Raw genomic sequence first — 24,375 nt, forward strand, 5'->3', positions numbered from 1 at the left:
ATTTCATGACTCCATAGTCTTCACAAAGCTTGATACGCAACAGAGCTATCTTCAGGTACCTCTAGCAGAGCAAGGTCGATCTCTTACAGCTTTTGTTACTCATGAAGGTTTGTTTCAGCATTGCAGAATTCCCTATGGGCTAAGTTCAGCACCTAGTGCATTCTTGAAGATAGTTTATTCAATTTTGTCAGATGTTGAGAGGATGCTCAACCTACTTGATGACGTTGCTGTCCATGGAAGAAAGCAGAACACAATCAATGATTATCAGTTGTGTTCACTTGACTCACAAAACACAATTTCACATTCAACAAGGCCAAATGTTCATTCGCAGCACCCAAGATTGACTTTCTAGGCCACAGAGTGAGAGCAACTGGAGTAAAACATTCACACAACGTCAAAGCCATTCATTTGCTTCTGACACTGTCTAAAAGGCTGGCATTATTCCTCAGTACTACAAACTTTTATCACAAATTGGTTCTTAGTTATGGGGATATCACGGAGCCTCTTCTATTGCAAAAGATGCACAATGGACAATTGCACAGCAAACAGTGTTTGACACATTAAAGGAGAAATAGCATCTCGGTCAGTCCTCGCGCATTTCAACCCACATGCAGAAACATATATCACAACAGATGCATCAGGAAATGCAATTAGATCTGTACTCACAGTCCATTAAAGGAAGCAAATGACCAATGACATATGCATCATTCCAGTTGTTGCAAACTGAATGCAAATAGTCTACTGGAGAGCAGGAAGCACTAGGCCTCATCTGAAGTACTGCATCCAGTTCTGGGTGCCATACTTGAGGAAAGATGGAAAGAGTACATATGCGTCATGCCAGTTGTTGCAAACTGAATGCAAATAGTCTACTGGAGAGCAGGAAGCACTAGGCCTCATCTGGAGTACTGCATCCAGTTCTGGGCGCCATACTTCAGGAAAGATGGAAAGAGTACAGAGGAGATTCAGGAGAATGATTCCCAAGATGAAGAACTGTAGGTATGAGGATAGATTGGAGAGGTTGGGACTGTTTTCCATGGAGAAAAGAAGGCTGAGAGGAGACTTGATAGAGGTATTCAAGGTCCTGAGGGGTATGAACAGGGTAAATAGTGAGAAGCTGTTCTCAAGAAGGTACAGATTCAAAATAATTGGCAAAAGGATGGGAGTCTTTGTATTCATTTATGGGTGTCACTGGCACCCCTGTTCAGAGGGCATTGCTGTGGGTCTGGAGTCATGTGTAAGCCAGGCAGATTTCCTTCCCTAAAGGACATTAGTGAAGCAGGTGGGTTTTTACAACAATTGACAATGGTTTCATGGTCATCATTAGACTTTTAATTCCAGGTTTTTATTGAATTCAAAATCCACCATCTACCGTGGCGGGATTCAAACCCAAGTTCCCAAAGCATTACACTAGTTCACTGGATTACTAGCCCAGTGACAATACCACTATGCCATTGCCTCTCCATAGGCTGGAAAAATCTTCCTGAAAGGGTAGTGGAGGCAGGTTTGATTGAGATATTCAAAAGGGAATTGGATTTCTAACTGAAAAGAGAGAATGTGCAAGTTTACAGGAATAAGGCAGGGGAGTGGGAGTAGGTGGAATGCTCTTTCAGAGAGCCGGTGAAGACTTGAAGGGCTGAATGACCTCCTTCAGCATTGTAAAGATACTGTGAGCTGGTCAATATGCAGTAGCTTGACTGCTTAAGCCTGGGTGGAACCTGAGACAGCAAAAGTAAACAGAAGCTTCCAGAAAAAGACTTGAGCTTCCTGAGCTGCGAACATGTACTCTCCATGTGCCTGGATGAGTACAGCTCCAAGAAAACTCAAGAAACACGACACCATCCAGGACCAGCAGCTCACTTGATTTGCACCCCATCCACCACCGAAGTCTACAACAGGTTTACTTAATGGGGTTTTAAAACAGTTTAGCAAACACAGGATTTCTACACTTTTTCTTTTATTTATTGGTTCATGGATGTAGCCATTGCTGGCTTGGTGCACATTTAATACCCATCCCTAATTGCCCTTGAGAAGGTGGCGGTGAGCCACATTCTTGAACTGCTGCAGTCCATGTGGTGTAGGTACACCCACAGTGCTCTTTGGAAGAGAGTTCCAGGATTTTGCAGGAAAAGTGATAGAGTCATAGAGGTCTACAGCATAGAAAAAGGCCCTTCAGCCCATTGAGTCTGCGCCGGCCAAACAAGTATCTAGCTATTCTAATCCCATTTTCCAGCACTAGGCCCATAGCCTTGTATGCCATGGCATCGTAAGTGCACATCCAAATACTTTTTAAATGTTACGAGGTAAAAGATTCTTCATCACATCCCCTCTAAACCTCCTGCCCCTTACCTTAAATTTATGCCCCCTGGTTATTGATCCCTCCACATCAAGATGGTGAGTGAATAGAAGGGAAACCTGCAGGTGGTGGTGTTCCCATGCATCTGCTGCCCTTGTCTTTGTAAGTGGTCACAGATTTAGATGGTGCTGTCGAAGGAGCCTTGATGAGTTGCTGCAGTGCATCTTGTAGATGGTATACACTCCTGCCACTGTGTGTCGGTGGTGGAGCACGTGAACATTAGAGGTGGTGGATGTGGTGCCGATGAAGCTGGCTCCTTTGTCCTGAATGGTGTCGAGCTTCTTGAGTGTTGTTGGAGCTGCACTCATCCATCACACTCCTGACTTGTGCCTTGTAGATGGTGGGCAAGCTTTGGGGAGTCAGGAGGTGAGTTATTCTTTGCAGAATTCCCAGGCTCTGACCTGCTTTCCACAGCAATTTTGCCCTTTGGTGTCCTAGCAGCAGTCAAAAAGGACTACTCTGAATGTACATCATTGCAATAGTCTGCTCTGTGTATTTCTGGATTAACTGATACTCGGCCTTTCAACACAGCGACGTGAGGGTGTGAGTGTTCTTGAATAGCAAAGTTGTGAAGGGTATGTCACACACACACAATTATATGGAAAATGGACACTTTACTTTTATGCTAAAATGAAGAATGGACACTCTAGTTTAAAACAAAATTGAGTTGAGAGGTCAGTTTACTTATTTTATTCTCTGTGAACATACATGGAACCACATGTGGCTGGAAGCTAGCCTGCTTGACTGGACAGGACATTGAAACGCAAACAACGCAAATAATCGGTGTGATTGTGAATGGCTGCTGTTGAGATACAGAATCACAGAATTGCTGGAGCACAAAAAAAGGTTTTGTGTTTGCACCGGCTCTCTGAAGGAGCAATTCACTGAGTGCCATTCTCCTGCTTTTTCGCTATAACCCTGTCCATTCCTCATTTTCAAATAACTGTTTAATTCCCTTTTGAATGCTTCAAGTGAACCTACTTCCATCACACTCTCAGGCAGTGCACTCCATAGTTAACCATCACTGTGTGATAAAGTCTTTTCTCATATCACTTTTGCTTCTTTTGCCAAATACTTTAAATCTGCACCAGCTCGTTCTCGATATTTTCACAAGTGAGAACAGTTTCTCCCTATCTATCTGTCCAGACCCTTCATGATTTTGAATACCTCCATCAAATCTCCACTCAGTCTTTTTTTCCAAGGAAAACAGTCTTAATTTCTCCCATCCATCTTCATAACTGTAGTTACTTATCACTGGACCCGTTCCTGAGAATCTTTTCTGCACGCTCGCTAATGTCTTCACATCCTTCCTAAAGCACGGCATGTAGAACTGGATGCAATACACCAGCTGAGGCCGAACTAGTGTCCTATACAAGTTCAACATAACCTCCTTGCTCTTGTACTCTATGCCTCTATTAATAAAGCCAAAGATAGTGTATGCTTTATTAACCATTCTCTCAACCTGTAATGCCAGCTTGTGCACATATACACCGAGGCCCCTCTTCTCCTTAATTTCCTTTAGAGTTGCATCCTTTATTTTATATTGTCATATTTCATGTTCTTCCTACCAAAATAAATCACTTCACATTTCTCTGCATTGAACTTCATTTGTTACCTTTCCACCCATTCCTGAAACTTGTCTATATCCTTTTGAAGTTTCTGCATTATCTTCTTCGCAGTTCAAGCTTTGAATCATTTGCAAATTTTGAAATTGTACACCAAGGTCCAGGTCATTAATCAGGAAAAGCAAGTTTCCCAACACTCACCTCTGGGGGACACCACACCTTTCTCCATTCTGAAAAACACCCATTAATTACTACTCTCTTGTTTCCTGACACTCAGCCAATGTTGCTCCATGTTGCTCCAATCTCTTTTATACCATGAGCTGGAACTTTGCTCACAAGTCTTTGATCAGGCACTGTATCAAATACCTTTTGGAAGTATATGTACATCACATCAACAGCATTGCTCTCATCAACCCTCTCTGTTAGCTCTTCAAAAATCTCCAGTAAGTTAGTTAAACAAAATTTTCCTTTAAGAAAATCATGCCGGCTTTCCTTAATTAACCCGCATTTGTCTACAAGACCATTAGTTTTATCATGAATTATTGCTTCAAGAAGTTTCCCCACCACTGAAGATAAGTTGGCTGGCCTGTGGTTTCTGGGCTTATCTTTGCACCCTTTTTTGAACAAAGGTGTAAAATTTGCAATTCTTCACTCCTCTGGCACCACCCCCAAGTCTAAGGAAGACTGAAATATGTGTCTCTGCAGTTTTCACTCTCACTTTCCTCAGTATCCTTGGATGTATTTCATATGGTCCTCATGTCTTATCATTTATTATTATTTAAGAACAGACGTCCTATCCAATACCTCCTCTTTATCAATTTTGAATCCTTCTAATGTCTGAATAATCTCCTCTTTTACCATGGCTTGGGTAGCATCTTCTTTCTTGGTAAAGACAGATGGAAGATATTCATTTATTAGCTTAGCTATACCCTCTGCCTTCAGGTGTAAGTCCTTTTTTTGGTCCCTAATACCCATCTCCTCCTTGTACCACCCAATTACTATTTATATGCCTATGGAAGACTTTGGGATTCTCTTTTATGTTGACTGCCAGTCTCTTTTCATACTTCCTCCTTGCTTGTCTTATTTGCTTTGTCACCTTCCCTCTGAACCTTCTATATTTAGCCTGGTTCTCAATTGTATTTTCTACCTGACATCCCTCGTAAGTACGCATTTTCTATATCTTAATTCGATATTTTTTGTTATCCTATGAGCTCTGGATTCGTTGACCCTACCTTTCCCTTTTGAGGGTATGTACCTTGATTACGCCCAAACTTTCTCTTCTTTGAAATTAGCTTATTGTTCAACTCATGCTTTTCCTGCCAATCTTTGACTCCAATTTATTTGGCTCATATCCATTCTTACCTCATTGAAGTTGGCTTTCCCCCAACAACTATTCATTCTCTGGATTGTTCTTTGTCCTTTACCATAGCCAACCTAAACCTTATGATACTATGATCACTGTCCCTAAATGTCTCCTACTGACATTTGATCCACTTGGCCCACCTCATTCCCAAAAAGCAGATCAAGCAATGCGGTCTTTCTTGTTGAAAATTTTCCTGAATGCACTCTAGGAACTCTTAACGCTCTGTGCCCTTTACACTGCTACTATCACAGCCCAGATTTGTGTAATTAAAGTCCTCCATTACCACTACTCTATAATTTTTGCACCTCTCTGTAATTTTCTTGCAATTTTTTTCCTCTACTTTCTTCCCATGATTGGTGGCCTGTATGACCAAGCAATGTAATTGCAACTTCTTTGTTCCTTAGCTCCAGCCAAGTACATTCAGTCCTTGACTCCTCTGGGACATCCAGCACTGCAATACTCTCCTCAGTCAATACCGCCAACACGCCCTCTTTTTTCCCTTTCCTATCCTTCTGGAACATCTTGCATCCAGGAATATGTAACACCCAGTTCTGCCCTTCTTTGAGCTAGGTATCTGTTATAGCCACATCATATTTCCACATGACAATCTGCACCTGTAACTTACCAATCTTATTTGCTACATCCCATGCATTCACATATACATACAGTGACCCTGATTCAGACTATATTTCTACACTCCTTACTCTGACCCCACCTATTAATTTACTATTCACTATTCTAGTGCTATCTAGTGCTATCTATCTCTCCAAAGAATCTATACGTCTTGGTATACCCTTATGATATTAGCTCCTGGTTCCCACTCCCCTTCCAGGTTAGTTTTGATGGGGAGGGGATGGCATAGTGGTGTTGTTACTTCTTTAATAATCCAGAAACACAGGGTAATGCTCTAAGGACCCAGGTTTGAATCCCACACGGCAGATGATGGAATTTGAATTCAACAAAAATCTAGAATTTAAAAGTCTAATGACCACAAAACCATTGTTGATTGCTATAAAAATCAACCTGGTTCACTAATGACCTTTCGGGAAGGAAATCTGTTGTCCTTACCTGGTCTGGACAACTACAGCAATGTGGTTGACTCTGAAATTATTGAATTTTTTGAGGAGATGACCAGGTGTGTAGATGAGGGTAGTGCAGTTGTTGTAGTTTATATGGATTTCAGCAAATCCTTTGACAAGGTCCCACATGGGAGACTTATAAAGAAGGCAAATGCACACGGGATACAGGGTAATTTGATAAGGTGGATTCAAAATTGGCTTAGTTGTAGGAGACAGAGGGTGATGACAGAAGGATGTTTTAGTGACTGGAAGCCAGTCTCCAGTGGCATACCACAGAGATCTGTGCTCAGTTCCCTATTATTTATATAAACAACATAGATGACTATGTGGGGGGTAGGATTAGTAAGTTTGCGGATGACACAAAGATTGGCCGGGTAGTTAACAGTGAGGTTGAATGTCTTGGGCTACAGGAAGATATAAATGGGATGGTCAAATGGGCAGATAAGTGGCAGGTAGAATTTAGTGCTGAAAAGAGTGAGGTGATACACTTTGGAAGGAGTAATTTGACAAGGAAGTATTCAATGAACGGCATGACACTAGGAAGTTCTGAGGAACTTGGCGTGTGTGTCCACAGATCTCTGAAGGCGGAGGGGCATGTTAGTGGGGTGGTGAAAAAGGCATATGGCACACTTGCCTTTATCAATCGAGGCATAGATTACAAAAGTAGGGAGATCATGTTGGAGTTGTATAGAACCTTGGTGAGGCCACAGCTGGAGTACTGTGTGCAGTTCTGGTCGCCACATTATAGGAAGGATGTGATTGCACTGGAGGGGGTGCAGAGGAGATTCACCTGGATGTTGCCTGGGATGAAACATTTCAGTTATGAAGAGAGGTTGGATAGACTTGAGTTGTTTTCATTGGAGCAGAGAAGTCTGAGGGGTGACCTGATCGAGGTGTACAAGATTATTAGGGGCATGGACAGGGTGGATAGGGAGCAGCTGTTCCCCTTAGTTGAAGGATCATTCACAAGGAGACATAAGTTCAAAGTGAGGAGCAGGAGGTTTAGGGGGGATGTGAGGAAAAACATTTTTACCCAGAGGGTGGTGACGGTCTGGAATGCGCTGCCTGGGAGGGTGGTGGAGGCAGGTTGCCTCACATCCTTTAAGAAGTACCTGGATGAGCACTTGGCATGTCATAACATTCAAGGCTGTGGGCCAAGTGCTGGTAAATGGGATTAGGTAGGTAGGTCAGGTGTTTCTCACGTGTCGGTGCAGACCCAATGGGCCGAAGGGCCTCTTCTGCACTGTATGATTCTGTGATTATTACCTGGCCCACGAGCAAATTGACGTGGGGTAAATAAGATTAGACAGTTGAATGCTGGCTCTTCTTGGAGGTCAATCATCTCCTCTCCAGGACATCACTGCAGGAGTTCCTCAGGGTAGTGTCCTCGGCCCAACCATCTTCAGCTGCTTCATCAATGACCTTCCTTCCATTATAAGGTCAGAAGTGGGGATGTTCTCTGATGGTTGCACAATGTTCAGCACCATTCGCATCACTTCAGATACTGAAGAAGTCCATGTCCAAATGCAGCAAGACCTGGACAATACCCAGGCTTGGGCTGACAAGTGGCAAGTAACATGTGCACCACACAAGTGTCAGGCAATGACTATTTCCAACAAAAGAGAATCCAACCATCATCCCTTGATGTTCAATGGCATAACCATCACTGAATCCCCCACTATCAACATTCTAGGGGTTACCATTGACCAGAAATTGAGCTGGACGAGCCATACAAATACAGGATCAGGTCAGTGGATAGGAATCATGTGATGAGCAACTCACCTCCTGACTCCCCAAAGCCTGTTCACCATCTACAAGGCACAAGTTAGGAGTGTGATGAAATACTTTCCACTTGCATGGATGAGTGCAGCTCCCACAACACTCAAGAAGCTCGACACCATCCAGGATAAAGCAGCTGGCTTGATTGGCACCACATCCACAGACATTCAGTCCCTCCATCACTGACACACAGTAGCAGCAGTGTGTCCCACCTACAAGATGCACTGCAGGAATTCACCAAGGCTCCTTAGGCAGCACCTTCCAAACCCATGACCACTAGAAGGACAAGGGCAGCAGATAGAGGGGAACATCACCGCCTGGAGGTTCCCCTCCAAGCAACTCACCATCCTGGCTTGGAAATGTATCACCGTTCCTTCACGGTCACTGGGAACTCCCTTCCTAACAGCACTCTGGGTGTACCTGCACCATGTGGGCTGCAGCAGTTCAAGAAGGCAGCTCACCACCACCTTCTCAAGGACAACTAGGATTGGGCAATAAATGCTAGCCCAGCCAGCGAAGCCCACATCCTGTGAATGAATTTAAAAAACCCACCCCAATAGTGCTAGCAAAATACCCTGCAGGGAACTCAGTCCCAGCTCTACTTAAGTTCTATCTGTCCAGCTCATTCAGGTCCCATTTTCCCCTGAGCCAGTCCCAATATCCAAAGAATCTAAAACCTTCCCTCCTGCACCATCGTTCCCATTTCTATAGTTATTTGTGCGCGGAACTGGGAGTAATTCAGAGATTACTACTTTTGCGATCCTGCTTACTAATTTCCTACCTATCTCCCTAAATTCTGACCGCAGGACCACACCCCTCTTTCTACCCATGTTGTTTGCACCAACATGGGCCAAGACCGCTGGCATCATTGACCCTGGCATCCATTCCCTCTCTCCCGGCATACTGTTAAGCTGTGGGATGACCACATCTATGAACAGTCTATCCATGAAAGCTCTCAACTTCACAGATACACTGCAGTAATGCCAGCTGCTGCTCAAATTCTGAAAACCAGAGTTCAATTTGCTGCAACTGACAATACTTCCTGCACAAATAGTTTTCCAGAATACAGAAAGCACCCTGGAATTCCCACAGATGATGAAAGCAGCCCATGTGTTATCTCTACCAAACTCCGCTTATTCATCATCTGTGTCCTTGATGATCTATATAGCTCCCAGTCTGCCAATACCTCCAGTTCAAAATTATGATCCCTGTGTTTAAATCACTTCATAGCTTTCACCCCTGTATCTTTGTAACCTTATCCAGCCATACGACCCTTCCCAGGTCCCGAACTTACCTTTCCTCAGACTGACCTCTTGTGCATTTTCAGTGTCCATGCTGCATGGTTTGCAATTCCTTCCCTAAACTCCTGAGCCTTTTCACCCCTGTTCCTTAAGAATCTCCTTAAAAACCACTTTATGGGACAAGCTTTCAGGTCTCCCTCCTAATATCCACTTCTTCAAAAAGATATGCATGAAGAATCATGAATGTTTCTCTATGTTAAAGATGCAAAATATTATTTTTGGTGTCACATAATCTACACACTTGTATTTCTTACTGTCTTGTAAATTTTTTAATTCATTTACTGGGCCAGCATTTATTGCTCATTCCTAGTTGTCCTTGAGAAGGTGGTGGTGAGCTGCCTTCTTGAACTGCTGCAGTCCCTGTGGTGTAAGTACACCCACAGTGCCGTTAGGGAGGGAGTTCCAGGATTTTGACCCAGCGACAGTGAAGGAACGGCGATATGTTTCCAGTTAGGATGGTGAGTGGCTTGGAGGGGTACTTCCAAGTGGTGGTGTTCCCATGTATCTGCTACCTCATCCTTCGAGATGGTAGCAGTCGTGGGTTTGGAAGGTGCTGCCTAAGGAGCCTTGGTGGATTTCTACCATGAGCAATCTATTATTACTTTAAGAAAAGGCTAGTTTTCTGAGTTTGTGCTTCTAGCTGGGAACCTCAATTGCTGGCCTTTCATGGCAAAAAATGATATGAAATATTGCCCATGAATTTTGTCTGTTCACTTTCATGGATGGAACCTGAGGACTGTAATTAATGGGCAGAAGATTGTGGGCGGTTTGCGCAAGATTTCCCAATATGGTTGGCTGGCAAGTGAGACTTCGCGTTGTCAGCCCCAAGTCAGAAAATCAGCCATCTGATGGATTTTATTTCAGACCTTCACATTCTTAGCTTACTGCACATACTACATAGTGCTTTTTTTCTTAATTCACTTTCCAAAGTAACCTGGTAATAAAGCACACAGTGCATTGTGGGAACTTCTAAGATAAGAACATAAGATAGGAATAGGTTATTCAACCCTTCGAGCCCGCTCTGCCATTCAATGAAAACACCATTTTCCTGCACTATCTCTTGATGCTTTTAATACAGTAAAGTTCTGCCCTTTACAGGGTTATGTTCCCGTGAAACCTCACAAAATTGTGAACAAGAACATGTTTTTCAATGGGACTCAATTAGATAGGTTCCAGCAAATTGTGGTGCAGTACCTACATATAACAGACGGGGGAAGCCTCTGAGCAATACAGTGCATTAGTGAAGATTTCAAAATTATTTGGGCTGCACTTCAGTCCCCTGAATAATCATTTTGACCAAACAAAATGCCTCAATTGCCACTTTTAAAAAATAGAGCATAGGCTGTGTCACCCCTGTGTCAGGAAGCTTCTTCCCGCCTGGATCAACACACTAACACTCAGCACTGGCCAAAAGCCCCAGGGCAAGAGAGCAGGATCAGCGAACATTGTACACTGCATTGCCCATCACGTTAGCAAATGCAAAGGACGGATAAGTGAAAGCACGAACAAGAAACTCTCGAAAGATGTGGCTTAGCGGTATGTAGCAATCTATTGATCTCGGTCTTTCACGTACCCATCAACTGAGCCTCCACAGATCTCTGTTACAGAGAATTTCAAAGATTCACCACCCTCTGAGTGAAGAAATTCCTCCTCATCTCAATCCACATCCACAGGTACCCCCTTATCTATTCTGCTAGTTACATCCTCAAAAAGTTCCTATAGATTTGTTAAACATGATCTCCCTTTCATAAATCCATAATGCCTCTGCCCAGTCCTAGCATTATTTTCTAAGTGCCTTGTTATCACATCCTTTATTATAGGTTCTACCATTTTCTCTACAATTGATGTTTGGCTAATAGGTTCCCCGTTTTCTCTCTTCCTCCTTTCTTAAATAGTGGGGTTACGTTTGCCACCTTCCAATCTGCAGGAACTATTCCAAAGTCTATGGAATTTTGAAAGATGATGGGCAGAATTTTCCACTCCAGAGACTAAGTGCAGTAGTGGGTGGGAAAGACGGCACATTTTCCACCAGCCAGGGTGGTGGGTTTCCACTTCAGGTCGTTCGCTTTTCAGTTCATTATATTTATGCATGAACGCAATGTATGTCGTATCTCATGGTGGGGCATGCTGGGATCCATTATTTCATTGGCTCATTTTTCCATGCACCATATTTTAATGGCAACCACATGCACATTCACTCTCTGTTGCCCAGGGCTTGTGCCAAGCACCGGTATGACCCCCAGAACAGAAGCCCATAGCCCTGAGCAACAATGCACTGGCAGCACTCTTCCAGACAGTTGAGGACCAGCAGGCAATATGATTCCCACCACCACCCTTCACCGTCCCATGATGGGAGCCAGAGGTCCAACATCAACACTAAAGCCTGACAGGTCACCAGTGTGGTCAGCGACAACGTTCTGCAGAAGGGGATAAATTATTTCATCTGCTCCACCAGGATAAGCCGAGCTTCTCCTCACTCTTAACTCTCACTCTCTCATTATTATCATCAGGCATTCTCAGGGTACACTCCACAGGGATCTCACACACTACCAGCACAAGGGACATCACCACTGATTCTCTCACATACACTTTGACAACTTACTCTCCTGTCATATCCAGCACTTACATCAGTCCACTCATCACACACAGAAGGCAGGTAAGCTTATCATCCATCCTATTCGCAGTCTGGCATCTGTCTTAATGCAGGAAAATATTGCTCACAACAGGTGGAAATCGCAGACTGGAGGGAGGTTGCTGGAGCTCAGGCTACTCAGCCCCTATGAAGAGCAAGCAGCAGAGCTGGCAGGTGAGAACAGTGCCTGCGCTGAAGGAGAGATCGGCATCCCCCAAAAAGCCAGTGAGGCTCCATCCACATCTCTTCGCCCACCCAAAACTGAGAGTATCTTTTAATGTTGGCGACTTTGCAGCCAATCACTAATTATCTCTCCACTCAATAACAGGCACCAACAAGAAAAGTAGGAGGCACACCGCCAGCCAGCCTATCAGCACCAGCCCCCAGACCACTTGGGATGAGGATACTGAGATCACTGGATGTAGAGCCATCATTGCACCTGCACCCTTCGCCAACACAGAGGTACGCACCTCATTGCAATCTAATTTTAGAGCAGGCTCAGGGTCACCAGAACAGATGCTGGTCCATAGCAGGTGGAGGCAGTGACAATCGAGGTCACAGACAGTCGGATGCCTGCCGGAGGCCAGATTCTGCTGAATCTGAGTCCGATAACGAGCCTCTGGAATCGGTCCTCAGAGAGATGTTGGAGCTCCAAAGACGGGCAGGGGTACATCAGGCAGGGTTTTCAGAGGCCATCAGCAGATTAGAATGAAGAATGGAGGAGCCTGATCATGTTCACGTCAGAAAAGTGAGGTCCAATAGGATACAGGGGAAGGTGGCAAATTGGATACAAAATTGGCTCAGTGACAAGAAACAAAAAGTAATGGCTGATGGATGTTTTTGCGAATGGAAAGCGGTTTCCAGTGGCGTTCCACAGGGCTCAGTGTTGGGGCCCTTGCTGTTTGTTGTATATATTAATGATCTGAACTTAAATGTGGAAGGCATGGTTGGAAAATTTGCAGATGACACAAAAATTGGCCACATAGTTGATAGTGAAGAGGATAGCTGTGGACTCCAAATGATATCAATGGTTTGGTGGAGTGGACAGAAAAGTGGTAAATGGAATTCAATCTAGGGAAGTGTAAGGTAATGCATTTGGGGAGGGCAAACAAAGCAAGGGAATACTTAATAAATGGGAGGATATCGAGAGGGGTAGAGGAAGTGAGAGTCCTTGGAGTGCATGGCCACAGGTCCCTGAAGGTGGCATAACAGGTGGATAAGGTGGTAAAGAAGTCATATGGAATGCTTTCCTTTATTGGGCGAGGTATTGAATACAAAAAGCAGGGATATAATGTTAGAACTGTATAAAACACTGGCTAGGCTATAGCAAGAATTTTGTGTACAGTTCTGTACATTACAGGAAGGACATCATTGCTCTGGAGAGAGTACAGAGGAGATTTACAAGAATGTTGCCAGGGCTTGAAAATTGCAGCTATGGAGAAAGATTGGATACGCTAGGGTTGTTTTCCTTTGAACAGAGGAGGCTGAGGGGTGACCTAATTGAGGTGTAAAAAATTATAAGGAACCTAGATAGGGTACACAGGAAAGATCTGTTTCCCCTAGCTGAGGGGTCAATTACCAGGGGGCATAGGTTTAAGGTGATTGGCAAAAGGATTAGAGGGACATGAGGAAAACTTTCACTCAGAGGGTGGTGGACATATGGAATTCACTGCCTAAATTGGTGGTGGGCAAGGCTATGGACCAGGTGCTGGAAAGTGGGATTAAAAATGAGCTGGCGCAGACACTGGGATGACTAGCCTCTTTCTATGTCGTAACTTTTCTATGGTTCTATGGTTCAGTCTGATGTCGTGCCACCAACATATCAGCGCATCGAGGTCACCCATGGAAGTGTGGTGACCGCCATGGAGACATTGGTCCAGCTGTCTGTGCCAGATATGTGTGAGGATCTGCACACCATTTCTTCAGCATGAGAACATTCCAGCAGTGGCTAGGCGAGGGGGGGACACGCATTTCAATCTCCCTCCAGGAGCCCCTTCTCGTCAAAGAGTCAAGGAGGGCACCAACAGAGAGGAGCAGAATCAGCCAGGCACCCCGGGGCAATTCATCCTGTACTTTCTTGGGCTGACCAGCCACTCCAAGTCCCCTCTGCCTGTGACCCCAGCTACTCCAGCTCCTCAGGCCAAGGAGGGTGCATCTGCTCTACTGCAGGAAACCCAAAGCAGGCCAGAGCCCTCCAGGCCTTGGCCCACCAGAGGATACCCACCATGGACATCACAGACAACGGGGCATAGCAGTTAGCAATCTGCCTCGACCTCTGCTGCGGATGTTAGGGAAACACCTAGATGCAGTGGTGGGGTAAGAAAAATTATGAAACTTTGAGAGCACAAAGGTGGCTCAGGTGTTCACTAACTGTATATACTTTGCTCATCAATAATATATTTTGTTTCTCTGAAATTCTCAGCTGGTGAATGGCTCTTCTATCTGATGCAATGCACCAAGATCATACAAGTGTAACCAGTGGCCCCCTTCCTCACAAATCTCCCATCATGTGCTTCAGGTCTATAGTGACTCGCACCATCTCATTTCAGTGCGTCGCCTTTCTGTTCACAACAGCAACATGAGGAAAGCCTCTGGCTCTAACAACATGGTGGTGGGGCAATGCATATCTGAGACTTGTGTTAGAGGATCATATCATGTGGCCTCATGAGTATAGATTTTGCAGCCTGGCTTATTCTCCTGATGCATCTGCACTGGAGACTGTTCTATGTGGATCTTATCGGTTTTAATGGCAACTGGAATCGAGTCAATCTCACTCAGTGCATTCTTCAATGGCCTCCATGTAATGCCTGTCAGGCTCTTGTGGGTCATATCAATTAATAGTTGAGGATCTTATGTGCTCATGGCAGCCTGTAGTGTTCATTACTCATGTGAACATCTAGTTGGTGTAGGGGTATTGTCACTGGACAGGTAATCCAGCAACCAAGGGTAATGCTTTGGGGACCTGGGTTTGAATCCCGCCATGGCAGATGGTGGAATTTGAATTCAATAAAAATAATTTGAAACAATTGTTCCTTGACATCCATCTAGTTCACTGAATGCCCCTTTGGGGAAAGAAATCCATTGTCCTTACCTGGTCTGATCTACATGTGAAACGTGGCTGACTCTTAAATGGCTTAGTTGTAACAAATACAAAAAAAGGAATGAAACCAGATGGACCACCAGGCACCGGAAACACCTGTCGACCCTGCAAAGTTCTCCTTACTAACATCTGAATGGATGATCCATCTTGGCCTCCTCTGGAGATCCCAGCATCACGGATGCCAGTCTTCAGCCAATCGATTCACTCCACATGATATCAAGAAACGACTGAAGGCACTCTGGATACTGGGCCCTGACAATATTCCGGCAATAGTACTAAAGCTTTGTGTTCCAGAACTTGCTGCGCCCCTAGCCAAGCTGTTCCATTACAGCTACAACACTGGCATCTACCCAGCTATGTGGAAAATATGTGCCCAGGTATGTCCTGTACACAAAAAGCAGGACAAATCCAACCTGGCCAATTACCACCCATCAGTCTACTCTCCATCAACAGTAATGGAAGGGGCTATCAAGCAGCACTTGCTTAGCAATAACCTGCTCACTGATGTCCAGTTTAGGTTCCACCAGGGCCACTCGTTACAGCCTTGGTTCAAACATGGACAAAAGAGCTGAACCCCCGAGGTGAGGTGAGAGTGATTGCCCTTGACATCATGGCAGCATTTGACTGAGTGTGGCATCAAGGAGCCCTAGCAAAACTGGAATCAGGGAGAAAACTCTCTGCTGGTTGGAGTCATGCCTAGCATGAAGGAAGGTGGTTGTTGGAGGTCAGCCATCTCAGCTCCAGGGCATCACTGCAGGAGTTCCTCAGGGTAGTGTCCTAGGCCTAACCATCTTCAGCCGCTTCATCTTTGACCTTCCTTCCATTAGAAGTGGGGATGTCCGCTGATGATTGCACAATGTTCAACACCATTTGCGACTCTTTAGATACTGAAGCAGTCCATGTCCAAATGCAGCAAGACCTGGACAATAACCAGGCTTGGGTTGACAAGTGGCACGTAACATTCGCACCACACAACTGTCAGGTAATGACATTTCTAACAAGAGAGAATCCAACCATCGTTCAATGGCATTACCATCACTGAATCCCTCACTATCAACATCCTGGGCGTTACCATTGACCAGAAATTGAACTGGACTAGCTATATAAATAGTGGCTACAAGATTGAGTCAGAGGCTAGGAGTCATGCGATGAGTAACTCACCTCCTGACTCCCCAAAGCCTGTCCACCTACAAAGCACAAGTCAGGAGTGTGATGGAATACTCCCCACTTGCCAGGATGAGTGCAGCTCCTGCAACACTGAAGAAGCTGGGCACCGTCCAGGACAAAGCAGTCCGCTTGATCCACAAATATTCAATCCCTCCACCACTGATGCACAGTAGCAGCAGTGTGTACCATCTACCAGATGCACTGCAGGAATTCACCAAGGCTCCTTAGACAGCACCTTCCAAACCCACGAGCACTACCACCCAGAAGGACAAGGGCTGCAGATAGATGGGAACACCACCACCTAGAAGTTCCCCTCCAAGTCACTCACCATCTTGACTTGGAAATATATCGCCGTTCCTTCACTGTCGCTGGCTCAAAATCCTGGAACACCCTTCCTAACAGCACTGTGGGTTTACCTACACCATATGGCCTGCAGTTCAAGAAGGCAGCTCACCACCACCTTCTCAAGGGCAGCTAGGGATGGGCAATAAATGCTGGCCCAGTCAGGAAAGCCCACATCCTGTGAATGAATAAAAAAAAAAATCACCCTATGGTTGTCCCCACTTCTTCATCTGCATAATGCAGAGCTATGGACCTAGCTAACAGTTGGTGACTCCTGAAAAGCCTGTTAAGGGCAACAACTGTGCGAGATCAGAGGTGTCTGTCAAGGCCCCAGATATGGGGATGCTGCTTTGAACCTAAAGGTCTGACTAAGGTGGTTTGACATTACCCCTGAGCCAGCTCGCTGATGGGCAATCAACATGATAATCTAATCGTGAACAATGCCACCAGTGTGCTTGGTTTCCATGTGGATATCTGAAGCTGCTTGAATGAAAATGTGGTGGCCGTAAATGGGATCAGAGCGAATTTACACTACATCTGAAGTGTGCTCTTTATAATCAATGAATTAACTAATTAATGCTTAAATGCACTGTCTGCATTTTCTGGCCCACAGATTCCAAGGTTGGGCTGCACAGGGAATTGGGGTTCCAGATGAAGGCTGGGTCATGAGAGCTTGTCAGTGAACAGACAATGCTGCTGGTGAAGCTCTCACACTGCACACAGAGGTGACCAGACTTGCAGGCTCACATCCATGACTAAGAATGACACATCACTGAACCCTAAAGAATGATCTCATGCTGGGAACTCAGTATGATGATGAGACCAGAACACTAATCTTACACGAGGGATTGCCTGTAGAGAGATACTGCAGTCCAGATTCAGATCGGAACTCAGACATCAACACAAGAACCAGTGAGTGATTACTGTCCTACTTGAGGCACTTTGCACTCCAAGCATACTGGCATGAGTGCACTGAGGTTTTTTGGAAGGCTGCCATAGGCAGTAGAATGCTGGCGAGATGCTTGAAGAGACCATGCCAATGTCCACTCTGTTCACGGTGTGCACTGAGTTATTATCCCATAACAGAGCAGTCACATGCTCCAGAGGCTGACAAGTATTCCAAAGATTCCATTGTCATGCAAAATTGTAACTACTCATTCTGAGATTGCTGTCCTTCATTGAGATGCTAAGGATAGGAACGAAGGCGTTTATGTCGAGTTGGCATGGAGGGTGCAGGTGAAAGAGGCTCTTTTGAGCTGAATGTCATCATCGTCTTGGAGACTTGTGGCTAAAAGGATCTCATGTACATGTTTTCCGCATCTGGCCTGTGTTATGGCCTCCTCCTCAGCTGCTCCTTCTCTCGATCTGGCAAGTCATCTCCCCCCCTTTGTAGCACCAGGCTGTGTAGAGTGCCAGCAAGCCACAATGACGCGGAACACCTTCTGGGGAGAGTACTGGAGAGCGCCACCTGACTGGTCCAGACACTGAAAACGCACCTTCAACACGCCAATGCTTTGCTCAATGGTTGCAGAATGAAACCTGTTGTTCCTCTCCTCTGAAGCAGTTTGTGGCTGAACAGGCATCATTAGCCAGCCATTTTGTACGTAGCCTTTGTCACCGATGAGGCAACCCTGGACGCACTGCGGACCCTCCAAGATCTGCGCCACCTGCAAGCGACTCAAGATGTAAGAGTTCATGCGAGCTCCCAAGATATCCTACACAGACCAGCATAATCTGCTACTGGTGGTTAAAGATCAGCTGGATGTTGAGAGTAGAGCCCTTTGTTGATAAATCTGCCAGGGAGCTCTTAAAGCCACAGGTGTGCAATTGATGGCACTCTGGACCAGTGGGAATCTGGAGATTGCTGCAAATCTCACTGCTCTGGCAGTCTGGCTGATTTCGTCCAGGGCGAACTGGGCGTAATTGTGAGCCTTGCTAAAAAGGCCTCGGTGACCTCGGATTCATTTATGAGTGGAGGCTTGGGATATTCTGCCCAGTGGAGCCCTGGAATGGGCCACTAGCAAAAATGTTCAGTGCGGCCATCACCTTTAAGCCAATGGCAATGGATGGCCTCCCAGTCCCTTTGGCATCAGATCCTCCTGAATAACATGGTAGATGTAAGCCACTACATGCTTTGACAAGCAAAGGTGTCTACAGCATTGTCTCATGCTCATACATAGGGATGAGAGGCGTCTTCAGCACACCCTAGGTTGTGCCAAACACGTCCGTGGAATGGATCTGCCAGCCTCAGCCTCTGCGTCTTGGTGGGGCCCAGCTGGCCCATATTCTTCAGAGCAAGGTTCTTTCCTTTGCTTTGCCTGATGGCGATGGGTTCTTTTTCTCCTCCTCAGTTGCCTGATTGCCAGGAAAAAGGCAGTGTTGCTTGCTCCATCCATTCTCCACTCCTGCTCGTCTCTGCGGAAACATTGAACAGAGACAAGGTTGAACATAACCCTGCAATGGTCACCTTCCATTCCCAAGCTAGGAAGTCATTGTGAGACCCTTGGATTGCCGTCAATCCAAACATTCCATCCTCAGATTGCCCCTTGCACTTGTAGCACAGCATTAAGGATCACTGGAAGTGCCCAAACCCCAAACACCCCAGGCATGAAAGCACTTTCACAAAGGGGGTTGGATCTGGATTAGTACAGCCAGGCGCTAGCGGTCTCAGTCGGACGTCAGGCTGACTCCTTTGGATTAGACTAGAGCCCAATCTTGCACATTTGTAGTGACTATAATCAGGGAAGCATGTAAACCCTGAACCTGTCAGCTGCGAGATGCAGAGACCTTTGGGGCATTTAGCATATGCACTTTGGCTGTTGCCCCCTTTACAGTTGGATCCTTTTGACCTTTGCACTTTTCTACGAGAGAGACAAATGGTCACTGGACATATCAAAATATGGCCCCAAGGCGGAATGGATTCTTGCAAGAATACTCATCATGAGTTTCGGTGCCCAAATGCTTAAATTGGCGTTTGAGCCTTACTAATGTGTCTCGGTTGTGCCATGCTCTCCATTTGGTAAAGCAGAAATTAGTAGGGTGCTCCTTTAATCGGCCCAGAAATGCAGTGGTTAACTCATTCCACAAGCCCTCAGACCTCTCCCTCAGCAATTATTTTCATAGCTTATTAATGTTGCTGCTCAGGTTTTATTTAGAGACCAGCTTCCAACACACCCCCACTCTCCCTGTGACCACTGAAGTCCCTTCAATCAGGCTGGAAGAGCATCAAGTGCTGGTTTCCCTCCCTCTGATCACTCTCCTTCTCTTCCTCTAATCCTGAATTCCATTGTGATTACTGTTGATATCCCTGAACAGTTTAATGTCCTGATGCTCAATGTCAACCTGACCCCTCCCCATCTTGAGGCCCTATGCACAATGACATTCCATGACGAGTGCCCCCAATTCTATTACCTGTTCCTCATCTACAGGCTGCAGATGCCTCCCCTGACTGTGACTGCCATCTGCAGCCCAGTAACAAACCACCATCCCCCAGGACTGACATGTGTAAGGGACTGACCGTGCCCTGACCACCATGCTGGGCATGACTGACACAGGACGAACAGGCCCATCCCCTCCCTGGACTGGGACCAGGGCAGACATGCCAAGCGCAGCCCCCGAAATAGTTGCAAAAGTGCCCAGGACAGTCTCTGTTTTCAGGCCCAGGCTAATTGCCACCCAACCCACCACCCCTCCACCCTTCATGTAACTCTGTCCACCCTTTCCCCAGTCACCACCCCCAGTCATGTGTCTCTGTCCATCCCTTCCCCAGTCATCCTCCCAGTCATGTATCTTTGTCCACTCACTCCCCAGTCATCCTTCCTAGTCATGTATCTCTGTCCACTCCTTCCCAAGTCATCCCTTCTCCCAGTCATGTGTCTCTGTCCACCCCACCCCCCCCCCCAGTCAAGCCTTTGCCTTCCAGCCCTTTCCCTTGCCTCTGACTTGTCTCACCGCCTGCCACCCAACCCACTCCAACAAGCCTTTGTGTTACAGCCCATACCCACCTTGCCTTCCCACTGGTCTTGCCTGAGCAGCCTTGGCACGAAGTTGGAGCAATCGTTAACGCAGTGCAATGAAAGGTAGCGCTGCACACACAAACTTTGAGGTCGTGAGTCAAGAGCAGTTCACCAGGTGCATGTCTGTAATGTCCAGTCATGATTCATGCAGGTCTAACTAGCCACCAGCATAGCCATTTGATCTGGAGTGGGGATGTGATTTGGGCAAGCTGGATTTTTAATGCGCATTCATGATATTCAAATGCATGTAAATGTGGCTCCTGACATGGCAAGGTGGGCTACCTGAACTGCTATAAAAGCCAGAAGCGGAAAATTACAAACAATGTTTAAGCTGGCCGGAAGATGACTTATGGCCGCAATCCGAATTTTCCCGTCCCACCCGCCACTATGCCTGCTGCCACTTGCGGGACCAGAAAATCCCGCCCGACCACCAATGCATCTACAGCCACCTCTTTCAACACTCTGGGATCATCAGGTCAAGATATAAAGACTTTGTATAAGTAAGACATCATGAAAAACTAGCAACTATCAACAAGTCCTATTTATGAGGAAGATTCTCCATCTACTATCTATACTACCTATGATATAATATATTAAAAAATTAAGATCAGCATAGAAACATAGAAATAAGAGCAGGAGTAGGCCATTCGGCCCTTTGAGCTGGCTCCGCCACTCATTATGATCATGGCTGATCATCCAACTCAATAGCCTGCTCCCGCCTTCTCCCCATATCCTTTGATCCCTTTCGCCCCAAGAGCTATATCTAACTCCTTCTTGAAAACATACAATATTTTGGCCTCAACTACTTTCTGTGGCAGTGAATTCCACAGGCTCACCACTCTCTGGGTGAAGAAATTTCTCCTCATTTCAGTCTTAAATGGTCTACCTCATATCCTCAGACTGTGACCCCTGGTACTAGACTTCCCCACCATCAGGAACATCCTTCCTGCATCTACCCTGTCTAGTCCTGTTAGAATTTTATAGGTTTCCATGAGATCCCCCTTCATTCTTTTGAGCTCCAGCGAATATAATCGTAACCGACTCAATCTTTCCTCATATGTCACTCCTGCCATCCCAGAAATCAGTCTGATAAACCTTCGCTGCACTCCCTCTATAACAAGAACTTCCTTCCTCAGATGAGGAGACCAAAACTGCACACAATATTCCAGGTGTGGTCTCACCAAGGCCCTGTATAATTACAGCAAGACATCACTGCTCCTGTACTTGAATCTTCTTTGAATCCTCTCGCTATGAAGGCCAACATACCATTTGCCTTCTTTACTGCTTGCTGCACCTGCATGCTTACCTTCAGCGACTGGTGTCCAAGGACACCCAGGTCTCGTTGCACATTCCCCTCTCTCAATTTATAGCCATTCAGATAATAATTTGCCTTCCTGTTTTAGCTACCAAAGTGGATAACCTCACATTTATCCACATTATTCTGCATCTGCCACGCATTTGCCCACTCGCCCAACTTGCTCAAATCACATTGAAGCATCTCTGCATCCTCCTCACAGCTCACCCTCCCGCCCAACTTTGTGTCATCTGCAAATCTGGAGATATTACATTTAGTCCCCTCATTTAAGTCATTAATATATATTGTGAATAGCTGGGATCCCAGCACCGATCACTGCGGTACCCGACTAGTCACTGCCTCCATTCGGAAAAAGACCTGTTTATTCCTACTTTTTGTTTCTTGTCTGCCCACCAGTTTTCTTTCCAACTCAATACACTACCCCCCAATCCTATGCGCTTTAATTTTACATGCCAATCTCTTATGTGGGACTTTGTCGAAAGCCTTCTGAAAGTCCAAATAAACCACATCCATCGGCTCCCCATCATCAACTCTACTAGTTACATTCTCGAAAAATTCCAGAAGATTTGTCAAGCATGATTTCCCTTTCATAAATCCATGCTGACTGTCCGATTCTGCCACTGTTTTCCAAATACTCAGCTATTGAATCTTTTATAATGGGCTCTAGAATTTTTCCGACGTCAGGCCTATAATTCCCTGTTTTCTCTCTACCTCCCTTTTTAAATAGTGGGGTTACATTAGCTACCCTCCCATCTGTAGGAACTGTTTCAGAGTTTATGGAATCTCAGAAGCTAACCACCAATGCATCCACAATGCAAGACTGTAACTCCTTGGTTATGGAATTGGTGCAGCAGCAGTTCAATGAGCTGATGAGGCCAGGAAAGGTTAGCATATCTAAATCCAGATCCTACACTGAATCCCAGCTACTTTGTCTTGTCAGCCCTACTTCATTCACACCACTCCTCACCCTCACAAAAATTATTCCCAAACTGGAATCTTGTCATGTTGAGAAGTAGAGAGGAGAGAATTCCAGAGCTTAGGTCTGAACTAGCTGAAGAAATGGCTACCAGTGTGGAGCAATTAAAATCAGGGCTTCTCAAAAGGCCAGAATTAGGGCTGTGTTGACTGGGGAAGCAAAGACTGCTTTGCGAATTGAGTGTTAAAATGGGAATTCAATGCAACTGGAATCTGTCTGGTAATTATGTCTCGAGCTGTAATTTAGATTAATAATTAGAATCTGATTTAGAACTTCAAAACTGCAAAAGAAACTACAAGCTAGTTAAAATGCTGGCAGTGGAAGTTAATTGCTGATCAAATGAAAATGGTTGCATTAGTAAGTGTTAATTAGTATAGCAGGTTTTGCAGTTGTAATGTAGATGTGAGTCAGAAGCTCTCTAAATAAATTGCCAATGGTTGCTACCACATACAGTGGGAAAGTACAGAGGACTTAATGAACCAAGTGCTAAACTGAGATATTCACTGCGTACATTCAATGTGAGCAAACTGGGAGAACCACCTTCATGATCATGGTCTCTCCCCTGCCAGGTAAGTTGGTGCAACTGGAAATCTTGTACAGAGGGGAAAGGGGGTACTTCTTATTCGTTGTGCTTTTTTCTAGTAGGCGGTGAGAGTTCTTCTTTTGCCTCCAAGCTTGAAGTCTGACAGTTTTGAGACAGTGAATGGTTAAGTAAGGTAAAGCTGAGCATTGTCAGTGTATGTGTGGAAACTGACATTATGTTTTTGAATGATATTGCCAAGGGGCAGTACGTAGGTAAGCAATTAGAATGGGCCGGGGATTTATCATTTGGGGACACTAGATATAATTGAGAGAGAATGGGGAGAGAAGCCATTGATGGCGATTTTCTGGTTAAAATTAGATGGATAAAAATGGAAGAAAGCGACCATAGTCCCGCCCACCTGGATGAGAGTATGTAAGTGTTTGAAGAGGATGGTGTGATCAACAAAGTCAAAGTATGAAAAGGATCTTTTGTTCATTACCTTTTACTTAATGATTTTCGAAATGCTTCTGCCTTTTGAATCTTGCCTTCATTTCGTATCATCTTAGCTTGATCTTTTGCCTGTCATATACAATAGTAAACAATTTCATTTCTAAAGCAGCTTTATTTATGTATGTAAATATGTGAATATAAATAGGTACAGTATAAAATGGACATTGAACTGGACAATCATTTGAATTATGTGTTTAGTTAAGCATAAAAGTTAAAAATGAAAAGTGATTTTGTAATTGTAAACTCTCAGGTCAGGACTTTCCTTCTTGGAGCAGGAAACAAGACTTCAGGACTGTTTCTGGGGGATAAGCAATCACAGTCCTCGATGGCTTCATTCAAAAGAATGAGGATGAA

The 24,375-nt window shown here is 45.2% G+C and overlaps 1 protein-coding gene across 1 annotated transcript in view; it reads right to left on the reverse strand.

Moving 5' to 3' along the window:
• Window positions 1-24,375, reverse strand: part of map9 (microtubule-associated protein 9) — a 213,032-nt gene that overhangs the window by 147,341 nt on the left and 41,316 nt on the right. The window contains exon 5 of the mRNA XM_041193456.1: window positions 24,011-24,090. Coding sequence (XP_041049390.1) covers window positions 24,011-24,090 — 80 coding nt within the window. The remainder of the gene's footprint in view (window positions 1-24,010; window positions 24,091-24,375) is intronic.

Source organism: Carcharodon carcharias, chromosome 1 (assembly GCF_017639515.1).
Source record: "Carcharodon carcharias isolate sCarCar2 chromosome 1, sCarCar2.pri, whole genome shotgun sequence".
Taxonomy (NCBI): Eukaryota; Metazoa; Chordata; class Chondrichthyes; order Lamniformes; family Lamnidae; genus Carcharodon; species Carcharodon carcharias.